Consider the following 15,520-nt stretch of genomic DNA (forward strand, 5'->3'; position numbering starts at 1 on the left):
CCAACACGCCAAATCTGCCGCATCCCCAATACCCCACCCTTTTCCTCTGTGCTCACTACCCACACTCCTACTCCCAACTTGAGGACTCCCCGCCCCCACCACGCCGACAGTCTCAATTCCAACCCCTTGCATGTGAGGAAGGGTCTTTGCGCCTGAACGCTCCAGGCGCGGCGAGGCCACCAGTGACTCCCAGCGGCCGCACAGGGCGCTGCGCCCCCCTCGCCCCGGCCTCCCCCGCCCTGCGTCCGCCCCGTCACCCCCACGCGGCCTCCTGCGGCCGGGCTGGAGGCAGATTCCTCTCTCCGGGTTTTCAGATCGCCTTTCCTAAGCCTCCTCCCCGCCCAGCGAGGGAGAGAGATCCCGGGCGCAATCGCTCCCCGGAGCGGCCGAGGGGCGCGGGGGAGAGGCCTGCGCCGGGGTACTTTCAAACTGAGGCGCGCGCACACACTCACATCCACCCACCCACACATCCACTCACCCACACACACACAGACACACGCACGCCCATTTATATAGGCGGTGGCGACGGCAGTGGCCGGGGTGGCGACGGCGAGCATAGAAACGATGGAGCTGAGCCAGTCGACCCCGGTTGGAAGCAAGTGAGAAGAAACCAGGCGCATCCCTAAATTTCTGTGCGGGGCGCTTGTCATCCTCCCCGGGTTACGGTGCACCCCAAGGAGGACTAGCTGGACTGATTTGCTAGGGAGAGGGCGGGGAAGAGGAGGCCAGTTGAGCAGAGGAGCCCCCGGCATATCCCGACTGCCCGATCGCGCCTTTGCCGGACTCCTGCCCCCTCCCGGCTCAGGTGGGCGCGCCCGGTCTCCAGCTCACAGGGGCGCTCGGAGGAGACCAGAAAGTCGCCGCCCGGCTGCGCGGGATGCCTTTCGCCAAGCGGATCGTGGAGCCGCAATGGCTGTGCAGGCAGCGGCGCCCTGCGCCTGGCCCAGACGCGGACTCGAGCGGAGGCAGCGCTGAGCAGCCGCCGCCCCTGCAGCCGCCCGGCCGGAGGGACCCAGACGAGGTCGAGGCGTCAGGGCCAGAGGAGCCAGCCCGTGCGGCCCCTGCACCTCCAGGGCTGCCACCGCCGCCGCCGCCGCTGCCCGCGCCGGCCGACCAGGCTCAGCCGCCGGACGGAGAGGCGTCCGTGGCTGGCGAGGAGAGCACGGCGGGGGTCCCGGAGGCTGCTCCCGCCGCTGCCGAGGCGTCCTCGGCGGCCGCTGCGGCCGTGCTGCTCATGCTGGACCTGTGCGCGGTCAGCAACGCCGCTCTGGCCCGTGTCCTCCGGCAGCTCTCGGACGTGGCCCGGCACGCGTGCAGCCTCTTCCAGGAGCTTGAGTGCGACATCCAGCTCACCCACCGCCGCGTCTGGGCGCTGCAGGGCAAGCTCGGCGGCGTGCAGCGCGTCCTTAGCACGCTGGACCCTAAGCAGGAGGCAGTGCGTGAGTACCCGCGCCGTCCGCCCTCCGGGCTCTGGGTTTCCGCGCCGCACCCTCGAGCCCTCCCCAGCAAAGGCAATCCCAGCTCCTTGGCGCCGCGCCCGTGGCAGCCTGCACCTTACTGTCGCCTTCCCACCCTTTCCATCCCTTGGGACCCACCCCAATCCTCCTGGGACTGAGTGGCTGGGCTGGACCCCTTTTCTGTGATGCAGATGTGGACGGTGGAAAGTTAAAAGGGCGACCTCTGAAGTCGCAGGCAGCGTGGGCTGAGAGGGAGCAGAAAGGGAGCGTTTATGGGAACACAAGAGGCAGAGAGGGTCTGTCCTTCACCTCCGGGGCTCGCCTTTCACGTCCTTCACGGGGGGGGGGGGGGGGGAGGTAAGGAGGAGTGTTGCAACTCCTGTGGTTTCCTGAAGCCCAGACATGAGCCCTAGAGTCCACCCCAAGCATGTTCGGGGTTGGGGGTTCGAGGAGTAGTGAGTGTCCTTTTGCGACTACTGCAGCACCGCGGCTGTTTCGTCACTCGCTGTGACCTCAGGTGCTTCCCCGAGCTCCGAACTTGTGCCTTGCCCTCGTGTGCGACTTATCGTGGCGCTGCTCGCCTCCTAGAGTGAACTCCATAGTGCTTCTACCGAAAACCCTTGTGGCCCAGAGGGGCTGCGGGGAGGATCAGGAGGGATGAGGGTGGGAGTGTCAGGGGCCCCGGGGCGATCGAGGAGACCCCTGGGCATCTTTTCTGCCCTTAACAGCCCAGGGTTCCTATTAAATGGCTCTGTGCCATCTGGCCCCAGAGGATCCCACCGACTGTCTTCCTCTGCAACACCGGTGCACTGTCGCCCAAATCTACTGGCATGTGGACTTAGGTATGAACTAGTCTGCTAGGCGGGCTGCAACGAGACGACGAGGAAGGAGGTCTAGCAGAACCCTGGGCATCTTTGCTGTCCGTTGACTTCGTTCTTGCGACACCCAAGGGCTCCTAATAAATAGTCATTCTATGTCATCTGCCTTTCGAGGGCGGCCCCCTTGAAGCACGATCGCCCAAATCTGGCGATGACAGAATCATTTAGGAATGACCCAGGAGGTAGACAGGGGTGCTGGGTTGGCACGACGGTTCTTTGGCGCCTAGTCCGGCTGCGACGCTCGAGGCGAAGGTGATGTCAGCGACTCTGACTTACGTAAGAAGCTTCCTCGGTTGCTGCAGCAGCTGCGCCGGTGCGCAGTGGCCTAGGAGCGCGCGGGGCGGAGGCGCTTTCGTGGCATCCTTCCCTTGGGATTTCCGGACACCTCTGCTCTACAGCCCAGCTCAGCCTCCTAGCGGTCCCTGCCGCCCCCCCCTTCTCCCGCCGCGTGTTCTATCCCTCTTCCCCTCCTCCGAAAAACCCTTTGAACCCCGCCCCGGGAATTCACTGTTTTTCTGCAATAACAACAATAATAAGCGTAATGAATAAATGATGTGCTCCATCGGTTTTCGCAGCTATAAAAGACCCGGAGTTGGGTTAATGACTGGTTGTTTAAAAGGGCAATTCCGGGGATGAGTTCTGGAAAGAATTAGGACTGCCGTAGGCCAAGTCGTATTTTACTTTTGGGACTTGAAATGAGCACTTTAATCCTGCCTCCTTTTTACCCTAAACCACACAGCAGGGACAGGCCCTTCACTTTCAACAGCGCTGATATCTGGGGAGTGCGGTTGTGGGGAGTGGTGATTTCACTTCAAAAGAACTGGAGGGAAGTTTTGCAGACTATTGAGTGGTTCATACATTTCCCGTGTGTGTGTGTGTGTGTGTGTGTGTGTGTGTGTGTGTGTATGTGTGTGTGTGTGTGTGTGTGTGTGAGAGAGAGAGAGAGAGAGAGAGAGAGAGGGAGAGAGAGGGAGAGAGAGAGAGATCTCTTCTTAAGTTAGATTTCACACCAGTGAAACTAACTGCCAGAGCAGAATGTGCCCACTTATTTCTCTCTTTAGATGAAGCAGTGGGCAGTTATGTACCTGGAATGTATCACAGTTCTTTCAAGTCCTTTTGACTGTTTGGGGGTACAAACTAATAGTTAATAGAGATAAGAGAGGATCTTGAGTATATGCATATAGTTGGTGAATATATACTCTATTTATACATATTTGTACATGAATAATAAAGATGGGGCTAATTTCTACCTGGGATAGATTTAAAGATCTCTTATTATTTTAAATTTTATTTTCTAAAATGCTATCTCCACACTTTATGTTCAGATCTCTCTCTTCTCTTGGCCATTTAAATTTGGGATGGCATTGTTCTTGTTTGATGTCATAAAAGGCATTACCTTTGGGAGAAAAGGCACACTATTATGTGTCTTGCTTTGAGTTTCCTAGAATGCAGAGCCTGAGACAAGGATTTCAAGGCAAGTAATTTGTTTGGCAAGGGTTTCCCGGAAGCACAGAGAGGGGATGGGGAAGTGAGAAAGGGAAGGGAGGAAAGAGGAAAGCCAATACACTGTGTAAGCTGGTTAGCACTGTGGGCAACTGGGGTTCAATCCAGCTGGTGACCCTCTGAACACACACCTCAAACGTGCTCCACTAAAAATTAAGAAAGCTGGAGTATTTATGCACCAACTTCTTCCTCTCAGAGACGGAAAGTAGAACCTGGAGCAAGAACTCCATGGCTTTTGTCTCCTGCCCCACACATGGTCCCAGGATGCTCCCAGGGCTAGGTAGAGCAATGCAGAAAGCCTATGATGTGCACAGGAATGTTGACAGGGGTCTTCTGGGGAGGGCAAAGTAGCTGTGGGTAGGGCACCAGTGACATCAGCTGCATTATGCATCTATCTCCCTTTAGTATTGCTCAGTCCTAGGGGAGTTTCAAAGGGAGAGGAAGCCTAAAAGTAAACCTTGATTTTTTTTCTCTTCCTTTGAGGGTGCTTTCACACCCGCTGTATATCCTTCTCACCCAGATCACTATTCCCCTGCACAGTCTGCTTGCTGTTTCATCCTTGGACTGCTGCTTTCTGTTGCCCTGAGACAGGCTGGGGGCTTCTTGCAGGGGCAACATGATCTCATGGACACTTTGGAAGAGTCACTCTGGAAGCAAGTCTGGAGGCTAGTAAACCAGTTAGACACTGTGACTGGTGACGGTGGCTAGGACTAGGGAGGTAGCTGTAGAGACAGTGAGAAATGGTTATATTCTGAATTCATTTTGGAGATAAGATTGCCAGGACTTACTGACTTGATTGAGTACAGGATATGAGAAGAAAATAATTAAGGATGACTCCTAGTTTGTTGTTTTTGCCTGAAAAGCTTAAATAACTTGCAGAATGTGGTACCGTTTGTAGAAATGGAGAAGACTAGTGGGAGAGTGGATATTTCTTGTGGAGGAAATGGAATCTAGTTTTCTATTTGAGCCATGTTGAGTTTGAGATACCTGATGTGTCTTACACGATTACATGTGTGAGTTGAGAGGTTCAGGCTGGAGATGTGCATGTAAGACCTAAGAGTAGAGACGGTATGTGAAGCCTTGGAACTAGACACAGTGGAGATAGTAAAGAAAAGGAGGCCAGGACTTAGCCTAGGACAGTCCAACTTCGAAAACTTCATAGGAGAGGAGAAAGGCTGAGGGGGGACAGCCAGAAAGCTAGAAGGAAAATCAGAAGAGTGTGGTGTGGTGCAGGCAAGAAGGTGTTTCCAGAACTGGGGAGAAGCCAACTTGGTCAAGTGCTTCTGAGAGGAAGATAAGCACTGAGAAGAGGCCATTGAGTTTGGTTACCTGTAATTAACTAGTGGCCTTGAGAGGTACCATTTCAGCGGAGGGTTGGAAATGAAGGCCAAGTCAGAGGGATTAGAGAAAGAATAGGAGAGGTGAAGAGGAAATAGCAATTACAGGACACTAGGCTAATTTTTGTATTTTGCATAGAGACAGGTTTTCGCCATGTTACCCAGGGTGGTCTAGAACTCTTGGACTCAAGAAGTCCTCCCACCTCCCAAAGTGCTGGAATTACAGGCTTGAGCCACCGCACCCAGCCCTACAGACAGCTCTTATAAGGAGTTTTGCTCTGAAGGGGAGTGGAGAAATGGAGCAGTGGCTGGAAGGGAATACAGTATCAAGGAAGAATGTCTTAAAAGGTATTGATATTTTAGGCATGTTCGGATTCCAAGAGAAGGGTAAATTGATGATCCTGTGGGAGAGAACTGAATAATTGTGGATATTAAAAAGCTGAGAGGGGATGAGATGAGAGCACCATTTCATCCATGGCCCCTTGAGGGAAGCTGAAGGATGCAAACAGGGAGACAGGTGGGCTGGTGGACAGTTGGTGGTAGGATGGGATGTTCTTCCACAAGGGCATCTATTTTCTCAATGAAGTATGGGGTGAGGTCATCAGCTGAGAGTATTGGCAATGTGAGGAGAGAAGAGAAGGTGTTAATACGTTGTCTCAGGGAGGGAACATGAAGGCATTAAGGAATTTTAGTGGGATGATCTGGCTGTGTTGAGAACCTTCTGAGACTGTTCAGTCACTAAAACCTGAGACTTTGGGATTACTTTGTGGGCCTTAACTCCAGGATGTTCATCTTTAGACATTTTAATGTTGTTGGGATTTTGGTTGCTGTTGATTTATTTAATTACTGAGTTTTTAAATAAATTTTATATTAAAGTTTAAAGTTTAACATTCCCACAGAAAAGCACACAGACCATAAGTGTTTGGCTTGGTTGATTTTCACAAAGTGAACAGCTCATGTAAACACCACCCAGATCAAGAAATAAAATGTTACTGTATCTGAAACACCCTACTGTCCCTTCAAGCCACCTCCAGTCAATATCCCCCTTCCCAGAAGTAACAGCTCTCCCAACGTCTACCCTTATCAATTAGATGTTCTTGTTCCTGAAGTTTATGTAAGTGAAATAATATATACTTCTTACTATCTAGCATTATTCACTCAACGTTATATATGGAATATTCTACCATCTTGTTGCATATATAGCAGTTTATTCATTCTCATTGCTGAATAAAATTCCATTGTGTGTACATACCACAATTTGTTGATCCATGCTCCTGATGATGGACATTTGGATTGTTTCCATTTGGGAACTATTGCATGAACAATTTTTTTTCTACATGCTTCTTGATAAGCTTATGTAGACACAATTATTTGGTATGCATCTAAAAGAGGAATTGTTGGATCAAAGGGGATGATTTGTTTGGCTGAACAGTTTTCTACACTGGTTGTACCAATTTGTACTCCTGGCAGTATATGAAAGTTCTGGTTGCTCCACATCCTCACCAATATTGGTATTGACTTTTAAACTGTAGCCACTTTGGTGGATGTGTAATGAAATCTCAGGTGGTTTTGATTTGCATTTCTCTGATGGCTTGTGAGATTGAAAGCCGTTTTATACATTTTTTAACCACCTAGATATTCTCCTTTGTGGTTACTTGTTCAGGATGTTTGCTCATTTTTATTTCTCTTTTCTTTCTCTCTTTTTTTTTAACTTTGATTTTAGGTTCAGGAGTACATGTGCAGGTTTGCTATATAGGCAAATTGTGTGTCATGGGGTTTGGTATACAAATCATTTCATCACCCAAGTAATTGCTCATTTTTCAATAAGGTTCTTTGTACCTTTTCTTATTGCCTTATAGATGTCTTTTATATATTGTCAGCTATATGTATTTCAAATACCTTCTGTTACTCTATGGCTTGCCTTTTCACTCTCTTAGTGTTATATTTTGAGGGAAGAAGTTCTTATTTTTGTAAAATTCAGTTTATCAACCCTTTTCTTTATGGTTACTGTGTTTTTGTGTTCTCTTCTGTTTGTTCTTACAGAAATTCTTCACCAACTTTGAGGTCATATCTCAAAAGTTCTAGAAATTTTTTTGTTTTGCTTTTGTCATTTAGATCCATGTTTCATATAGAATTGATATTTGAAAATGGCATGAGGTAGGATTCAAGATTACTTTTTCTGAAATATGGATGTACAATTGGCCTACTGTCACTTATTGAAAAGGTCTTCATTTTCCCATTGTACTGCAGTGATACTTTGTCACCTCCCCCACCTATGACTTTTCTAGAACTCTGTGCTCACCTTTATCTTACCTTTTTTCATTCTGCACAACAAACACTGTTGATGCCCTGTCTATATTCCTTCAGTTGTCACCTCTCATGCTGAAGGCTACTTACTGCAAACTCCTGTAACTCTGCCTGGAGCTTTTGTTTTGTACTGGCTTATGGACCATGCTTGGCCTTGCATGTAGGGAAGGCCAGAGGTGCCAGCAAATTAATGCCCCAGAAGCAGCACTCAATCAAATATGGACAGGGAGTTGGTGGATGAATGTACCAGTGCCATTACTCCTTGGATAGGAGAACCCTGCAGCATTTTCTCCACCATTTCTCAGAATTCTCTAGTAGGATTGAGCTCCAGTTACCCACAGTGATGATGTATTTGATGACACATCGTATCTTTGCTGGCTTCCTTTCTCTATCTCACTTCTTCACTCACATATGGGTGTTTCTGGAGTCACCTCCCACATAAACTACTTGCACTCAAACCTGTACTTGCAGTCATAGGGTCTACTTCTGGAGGAAGCATAACCAAGACAATCTATTTAATCTTTAAACTGTGAGGGCAAATACTTAGGGCCGGTGGTATGGTAGAGATGATGTTTCTCACTCTTTTTCCTTAAATTATTTAGCCCAGCATTATTATATTAGCCATATCCCCAGCCCCTGGCAGAACACTCTATGGTGGATGTATTAGTCTGTTCTCTCACTGCTATATATATATTTAAAAAACTACCTGAGACTGGGTAATTTATAAAGAAAAGAGGTTTAATGGACTCACAGTTTTGCAGGCTGTACAGGAGGCATGGCCAGGGAGGCCTCAGAAAACTTACAATCATGGCAGAAGGAAAAGGGAAAGCAAGCAAGTCTTCACATGGTGACAGGAGGGAGAGCAAGAGTGAACGGGGAAGTGCTACACACTTTTAAACAACCAGCTTTGTGAGAACTCACTCACTATCACTGGAACAGCAAGTGGGGAATCTGCCCCCATGATCCAGTCACCTTCCACCATGTCCCTCCTCCAACATTGGGGATTACAATTCGACATGAGACTTGGTTGGGGACACAGAGCCAAACCATATCAGTGGGTCTGGTAAAAGCTGTTACTATCATTAGCGGATGCACAGTTCGAATCCCTATCTTGGCATGGAAGAGCTTCAGTGCTTCAGCAGTGAGAAGGGACACAAAAGGAACTCAAATCTATGGTAATAAAGGCATATCCCCTCAATTTCTCCATGTTCTATTGACAAGCCTTTGAGAGTACTGATTATTGCCCTGTGGAATGCATAAGTGACAGCCCCAGGAGATCCAAACTACCTATTTGAGAAGGATAATTTTCAGCCAGAGCAGACATAGAAACTGCTAACCTCTGAAAGGAACTAGGAGGTAACACATTAGGTGAATTGATCATTTTGGGTTGGTGGGGCAACACCGATCATGGGCTCATTCTGGTTTTGGAAGCATGATCCTGCTTTTCCTTCCCATTCTGTTCAGTCTACCACTTGTAAAAAACCTTCACAGTCTGGTTAGTGTGTTTTCTTGGATGTTTCTGTAATTGTGGTTAAGTTTCCTTTCCTCTTGGCCCTGCTCAGTGAGTTTCTGTGAGGCATTATGAGATCCTAACAGCTTCATTGAAAGCTGCTTTGAAACCCTTCACAGAACAGCTGAGAAGAACACAATCTTTCAAAGGTTTAATAATTCATGGTTGTAATATCCTCATAACCAGTAACAGCATCACATTTCCTTTTAGACTTTTCTTGTTATACTGGATTGGGCTTTTAAATCAAAACTCCTGAATTACTTTACCTAAGAAATCCTTGAGATTCTGTTGGACTGATGTTGCTAAGATGGTAACAATAAAGATTTCTTTCTTCCTATGTATGGAGGCCTTTTCTATGCAATGCCATCAGGACAGTGTAAAGTCCACATAAACTCTCAGAAACGTCTTAAGTCTCAGAACTTCTAGTCTACCTATAACGGGCATTACGTACTTTTAAAAGGTAATGACACATAAAAATCTCTCCCATTGTCCCATGTTAGTCCCAGAGTCTTGAAGATTCACTAATTTTGCATGACATTTTGAAATTTTAGAGTCAAGGACAATTTTAAATGTAGTTGGAATTTTATTTGATAGTTCAGCTTAATTTATTTTTGCTTTATTAAAAATTGGGGGCACAACATTTTGAGGGTCATTCTATTAAAAAAAATCATAGGAGGAGTAAGACTGGAACAAACAATCCCAAAAATTGCTGAAAGTTTGTCCTGCATCAAGAATTCTTCATGAAGCACATCTTAATAACAAGTGGAAATAAAAATAATGAGGTAGGAATGGTTCCTGAATATAAGGATCTCATTCTAGGGTTGAAATTTGTTGAAACAAAGTTTTGAAGAGCCCACCCACCAGACTAAGCCCAGAGGGCAGGGAGACTGTCTACTCTATTTTTGGGAATGACTAAAACAGGTATGGCCAATTTTTGTTTCTGACTTCTCTCAATCCATTAATGTGCATGAAGTTTGGCTGTATTGAAAGAGTAATCCGAGGACCTGGGCATTCATGTGCTGACAAATTGCTTAATTCTGGGAGGCCAAGGTTGGGAGGATTGCTTGAACCCAGGAGTTTGAGACCAGCCTGGGCAACATGGTGAAACCCCATCTCTACAAAAAATACAAAAATTAGCCGGACATGATGGCATGTGCCTGTAGTCTCGGCTACTTAGGAGTCTGAGGTGGGAGGATTGCTCGAGCCAAGGAGGTGGAGGTTGCAGTGAGCCAAGATCATGCCACTGCACTCCAGCATGGGTGGCAGAGTGAGACTATGTCCCAAAAAATTTTTTACCTAATTATTAAGTGCCTACGTCCTTCAAAGTGAAATTAATCAAGAATAAAGTTAATTCAACAAGAGTCCTAGAATCTTCGAATCACAGAGTTGGGAAACCTTAGTACCCATTAAATCAATCTTCTCACCCAGAGTAGGAATCTTTTTGAAGATGTTCCAAATGGCTGCTCATCTGGTTTCCATGCCCTATGAGACTCCAAGGAGTGGAAAGTGGCCACCCCACCACAATTTTATTGTTGGGTAGCTCCCATTCTCAAACACTCCTTATCTACGTTGAGAGTGAATCTGTCTTTTTGTAATGCCAGCCTTTTCATCTTTGTTCTTGTGTCTCATGTCATATGGAATGTACCTATAACTGCTTTTCTAGAACATCTTTTAAGGGCCCGGAGGTTACTGTTATGGCACTGTCTAAGCTTTCTTCATCCCAGGTAAAACTTCAGTTCCTTCAACCAGGCCTCCTAATGCCAAGTTTCCAGACTGTTCCCGCTCTGGTTTTCCTCTGCCACAGGTATAGGGCACAAATGGATCTATTCCTTTCTTTATAAGAATGTCTCAGCCCAGGCATGGTGGCTCACGCCTGTAATCCCAGCACTTTGGGAGGCTGAGGCAGGTAGATCACTTGAGGTCAGGAATTCAAGACCATCCTGAGCAACATGGTGAAACCCTGTCTCTACTAAAAAATACAAAAATTAGCTGGGCATGGTGGCACATGCCCGTAATCTCAGCTACTCAGGAGGCTGAGGCAGGAGAATCACTTGCATCCAGGAGGTGGAGGTTGCAGTAATCGCGCCATTGCATTCCAGGCTGAGCAACAAAAGCAAAACTCAGTCTTAAAAAAAAAAAAAAAAAAAAAAAAAAAGAGTGTGCGGCTAGGACTAAGGTGGTCCTTGTTTTAAGCATTGCATGACACTGTCGGTGTAAAAGTACTCCTATGGCTCAACAAACTCCCTTCCTTTATAGTGGCAGTTTTTAACATGAAGTTTTCTTTATTCCATGTGTGCAGTTGGTGTTTTGAACTTAAATTTCACAAGAGCCTCCCATTGTCTCTGTTAAATTGAATCTTGCTTGCTTTGCTCTTTCATTTCCAATCAGTGGTGATGGTTTAAAATCTTGATTCATTGTGTCAGCTACTGCCCACAGCATTTTGCTCTCTGCATACAACATGAACAAGATTCTATGCTATCATCCACATCTTTGATAAAATTATTGTTCAGATAGATCAAGGCCAGAGCCCACTGGCAGGCAGTACTAGCAATGTCTCCCCAAGATGACATCTATTAATCAACATTCTTTGGGTATCATTGTTGCAGCAGCCATGGGTGCACTCCCCTACCTTCCTGTTCAAATCATATTTATCCACCTTACCTACAGTATCTATCATCATGAGCAACTGTTAAATGGTTTGCTGAAATCAAGATACCATATGTCTGTAGCATTCTTTAGATCTCCTGGTGTAATTACCCTACTCAAAAGGGAAATGAGGTTAATCTGGCTCAAACTGTACCGACTTCCAGCAATCAGAGGGGCCATTTTAATTTTCTTATGTATAATGGGTAAGGAATTTATTTGGGGGAAATCTGCTTTGGCATGTTGGTCACAGAATAACTGCAACGTTGGACTACAAGGGGACTCTGTGGGTCCTAGAGTTCATTTCTCTGACTCTAGAGTGTCAGAGTGCTTTTCCCTTCCTTTCTTTTAAGGTACCTGGATGTCCTTGTTCTCTGTTCCTTAAGGAAAGGTTTGAAATTCATGACCTTTTGGCATTTTCTGAGGCTCAGTTTGAGTAACATTGGCAAGTGTCTGGTTTAGCTAATTGTTGAGAAGCAAGAGAATATGTGATTAAGAGTGCAGACTCTGAAGCTGGACTATGTGGGTTCAAATACCAGCTCCACTCCTTCAAAGTTGTATGACTCTGGACAATTTATTGGGTTTTTTTTTCATCTATTATGGAATGGAGATAAAAGCAGTATTAATTACATCAGGTTGTTGACAAAACCAAGAAAGTCAAGGTGTGCGGGCACCGAGAACTGTGCCTTGCACATGGTTAGCATCTGACAATTATTGGCTATTACTGGCTATTTTATTGATACTATAATTGGATCAGACAGGGTAGGAGGTACGTGTTAATTTCTTTCAAATAGGTGAAAACCTGTGTCTGAATCTGTGAAATGCTGGGTCAGGGTAAAGTATCCAGCTGACCAAGCAATGCTGTGTGTTTCTGCTTGGCCAAAGATGTCTATTAAGGTTTTTGTGGCTTTGTTACGTAGAAAAGTAGAGAGAAAATTGACCAATAATCATCATCCAGATTCATTCATCTATTACACAGCAGTCACTATTCTAGGCCCTTGAGTTTCATCAGTAAATAAAAAGTTACCAAGACCTTATGTTTCAGAGGAGAGACAGAAATCCTAAATAATGAACACAATACATTTGACAAAATTACAAAACATGTTAGGAGGTGGTAAGTGCTGTGGGCAAAAAGAAACTAGCACAAGGTGAAGGTGATCCAGAGGGTTGGGGTGGGGTTATCATTTTAAATGGGGTGGTCAGGTGAACCTCATTGAGGAAGTGGTATTTGAGCAAAGATTGCAAAGAGGTAAGGGTAAATTACATAGACTACTGAAGGAAGAGTGTTCCAGAGGAGAGAAACAGCTCGTGCAGAGGCCCTGAGGTGAGAGCATGCCTGGTGTGATCAGGGGATGGCAAGGAGGCCAGTGTGGTAGATGAGGAGTTAGCAAGGAGGAGAGCGGGAGGATAGGATACCAGCAAGGAGGAATGGCAGTGGGGCACATCACCTAGGGTCTAGTAGGCCAATGTGAGGACTTTGCCTTCTGTTCTGAGTGGAGTGGACAGTCATTGAAGACTTTTAAGCCCAGGAGAAACATGATTGACTTAGAGTTTAAAAGGATCACTTTGGGTCTTGTGGCAAGAGGAGACTGTGGGAGAGGCAGAAGAGGTAGAAGCAGGGAGACCAAGTAGGAGGCTGTTGGAGTAATCCTGGTGAGAGACAGTGGTGGTCTGTTAAAAGTATTGAGAAGTGGCTGGATCCAACTTAGAGCTGTTGATGTTTTTTGTTTCACATTTGGGGCTAGGTATGCAACCCATACAGAAGGGTACAGCATTGAGAAGAACAAGAAAGCCCTCCACTCCTCTCTCACTCTACCAGACTTGCTTCAGGTCTAATGCATTTTGCAAAACCATTGAACGTTGAGGAAGTAGGCGCTTCTCCTATGGTCTTGTTGATTAATCTGCTGTCTGGGAAAAATTCTTATAGTGTCCTAACTAATACTGTTTTTCAAAAATCAAGATATAATTTACATGCAGTGAAATGTACAGATCTTGATGAGTTTTAACAGCTGTATCCACCTATATAGCACACACCCCTATTAAGATAGAGAACATTCTCTTCACTCCAGATAGTTAATACTACTTTCAGGTGGGAAAGCAGTATTTGAACTCTGATTGCCCAGTGCTATCCCCTACCAAGGTTGTTGTGTGAATATGGGCACAGAAGAAGATGATTCTATAGGGAGTTTCTGGACTTTCAACCAAGACTAAGAATTAGTGATTCCATGTATAAGATATTCAGGACAAATTCAAACAGTGGAGTTTCCTCACTTTTGGCCTGATTGTGTTGGACTGTTTATGACATCATGGTGCTGGATTTTAGGGAGAATCAGATTTTTGACAAGTATAAATTCTAGCCTCAGAGGCCCCAGGGGTAACTTAGAAGTAGGAGCCTTTTCTTTTCATTTATTTATTTGTTTGAGATGGAGTCTCGCCCTGTTATCCAAGCTGGAATATACTGGCGCAATCTCAGCTCACTGCAACCTCTGCCCACCGAGTTCAAGCAATTCTCTTGTCTCAGCCTCTGAAGTAGCTGGAATTACAGGTGCCTGCCACCACACCCAGCTCATTTTTGTATTTTTAGTAGAGATGGGGTTTTGCCATGTTGGCCGGGCTGGTCTTGAACTCCTGACCTTATGTGATCTGCCCGCCTTGGCCTCTCAAAGTGCTGGGATTACAAGCATGAGCCACCACGCCCAACCAGTTGGAGCCTTTTCTAAGATAAAGCTAAAATAACATTTTAAAAAACATGAAAAAAAAGACCTTGATACTCTCTGTTACATTTCTAAGTAGCAGAAAATACTGATTTGCAAACTGTTTTCCGCTCATGTTGATGCTTGAAGCCAGGATGGAGGACAAAATTGTTTAGAATTGGATTTATGACTGTCTTATCTATGTGCATTTAGATTAGTGCAATAAGAAGCCCTATTCTAGAGTTTAGTTACTCTTGATTTTTCCTACTAGAAATCTAAGAGGGGGAAGAGCTAGTAGCTGTGAGGACAGATGACAGCCCATGAGACCTAATGTTCATTAGAATATAACGTCAATATTTATGTTTCTCTCCAGTCTGCATCTGGACTCTGTTCCTTGAGCCTGTATTTATATATTAATAATGCGAGGAAAGCTTTATTTTCCTTTTAAATTTTGTGTCAGAGTTCTGCTGCCTCAGCCCACCCCCTCCCTACCCCTGAAGTGATTCATTTACAAGATGGCGCATGTTTATTGAGAGTTTGATTCTAGAGATTAACTTTGAGAAGTGCATCATGAAGTGCGGCAGGAATAAATACCACAGAAATCCTTTTCCATGTGAGAAGTCATAGGGCTTTCTGCTGTACAAAAAGGAGAGACGGAGGCTTCAAAGTTTGGGGCAATGTGGAGGGGCGGGAAGTGGGAAAACCAAGAAGAGACATTGGGAAGGGCGCCCTGGAATATTTTCAAAGAGTATCACTGGAGTTAAATGCCTTTGGTATGAGAAAATAGATGTTGGAACCCTGCTCAGGTATCAGATGTCACTCAGTACTCATCTGGCAAACTTTTAGCCTTTGCTGATTAAAACTAAGCCAGTTGCATGAAGAAAAATACATTGCGTAAGCGTGCCTCTTGTGTGGCTTTATTTTAACCCTTTGCCCCATATCCCAAGACCAGTGAATCTTAGACTGGTTATAGGGTAGAAGGTGGTAATGAGAAATGGGGTTCACCTACAAATAAATTTGAGTCAAGACAATGAGTGGAGCAGGCTATTAAGAGTATTGGATTGTAAATGTAAATTTGAAGCCCTTCTGGGTTTTCTTGATTGATTTGTCAATTCAAAGGTTTTAGTGGCTGCTGAGTGGGAAGGAAAATTAAAACAAACAAACAAACAAACAAACAAACACCTTCTTTTAA

The 15,520-nt window shown here is 45.8% G+C and overlaps 1 protein-coding gene across 2 annotated transcripts in view; it reads left to right on the forward strand.

Annotated features, from left to right (window-relative positions):
• Nucleotides 1–304: 304 nt before the first annotated feature.
• Nucleotides 305–15,520, forward strand: part of NHS (NHS actin remodeling regulator) — a 352,032-nt gene continuing 336,816 nt past the window's right edge. For both annotated transcript variants that reach the window (XM_032286006.1, XM_032286007.1), the window contains exon 1: nucleotides 305–1,439. In XM_032286006.1, the coding sequence (XP_032141897.1) occupies nucleotides 878–1,439 (562 nt within the window). In that variant the 5' untranslated portion in view covers nucleotides 305–877. The remainder of the gene's footprint in view (nucleotides 1,440–15,520) is intronic.

Source organism: Sapajus apella, unplaced genomic scaffold (assembly GCF_009761245.1).
Source record: "Sapajus apella isolate SASKATOON/1434 unplaced genomic scaffold, GSC_monkey_1.0 scaffold17, whole genome shotgun sequence".
Lineage (NCBI taxonomy): Eukaryota > Metazoa > Chordata > Mammalia > Primates > Cebidae > Sapajus > Sapajus apella.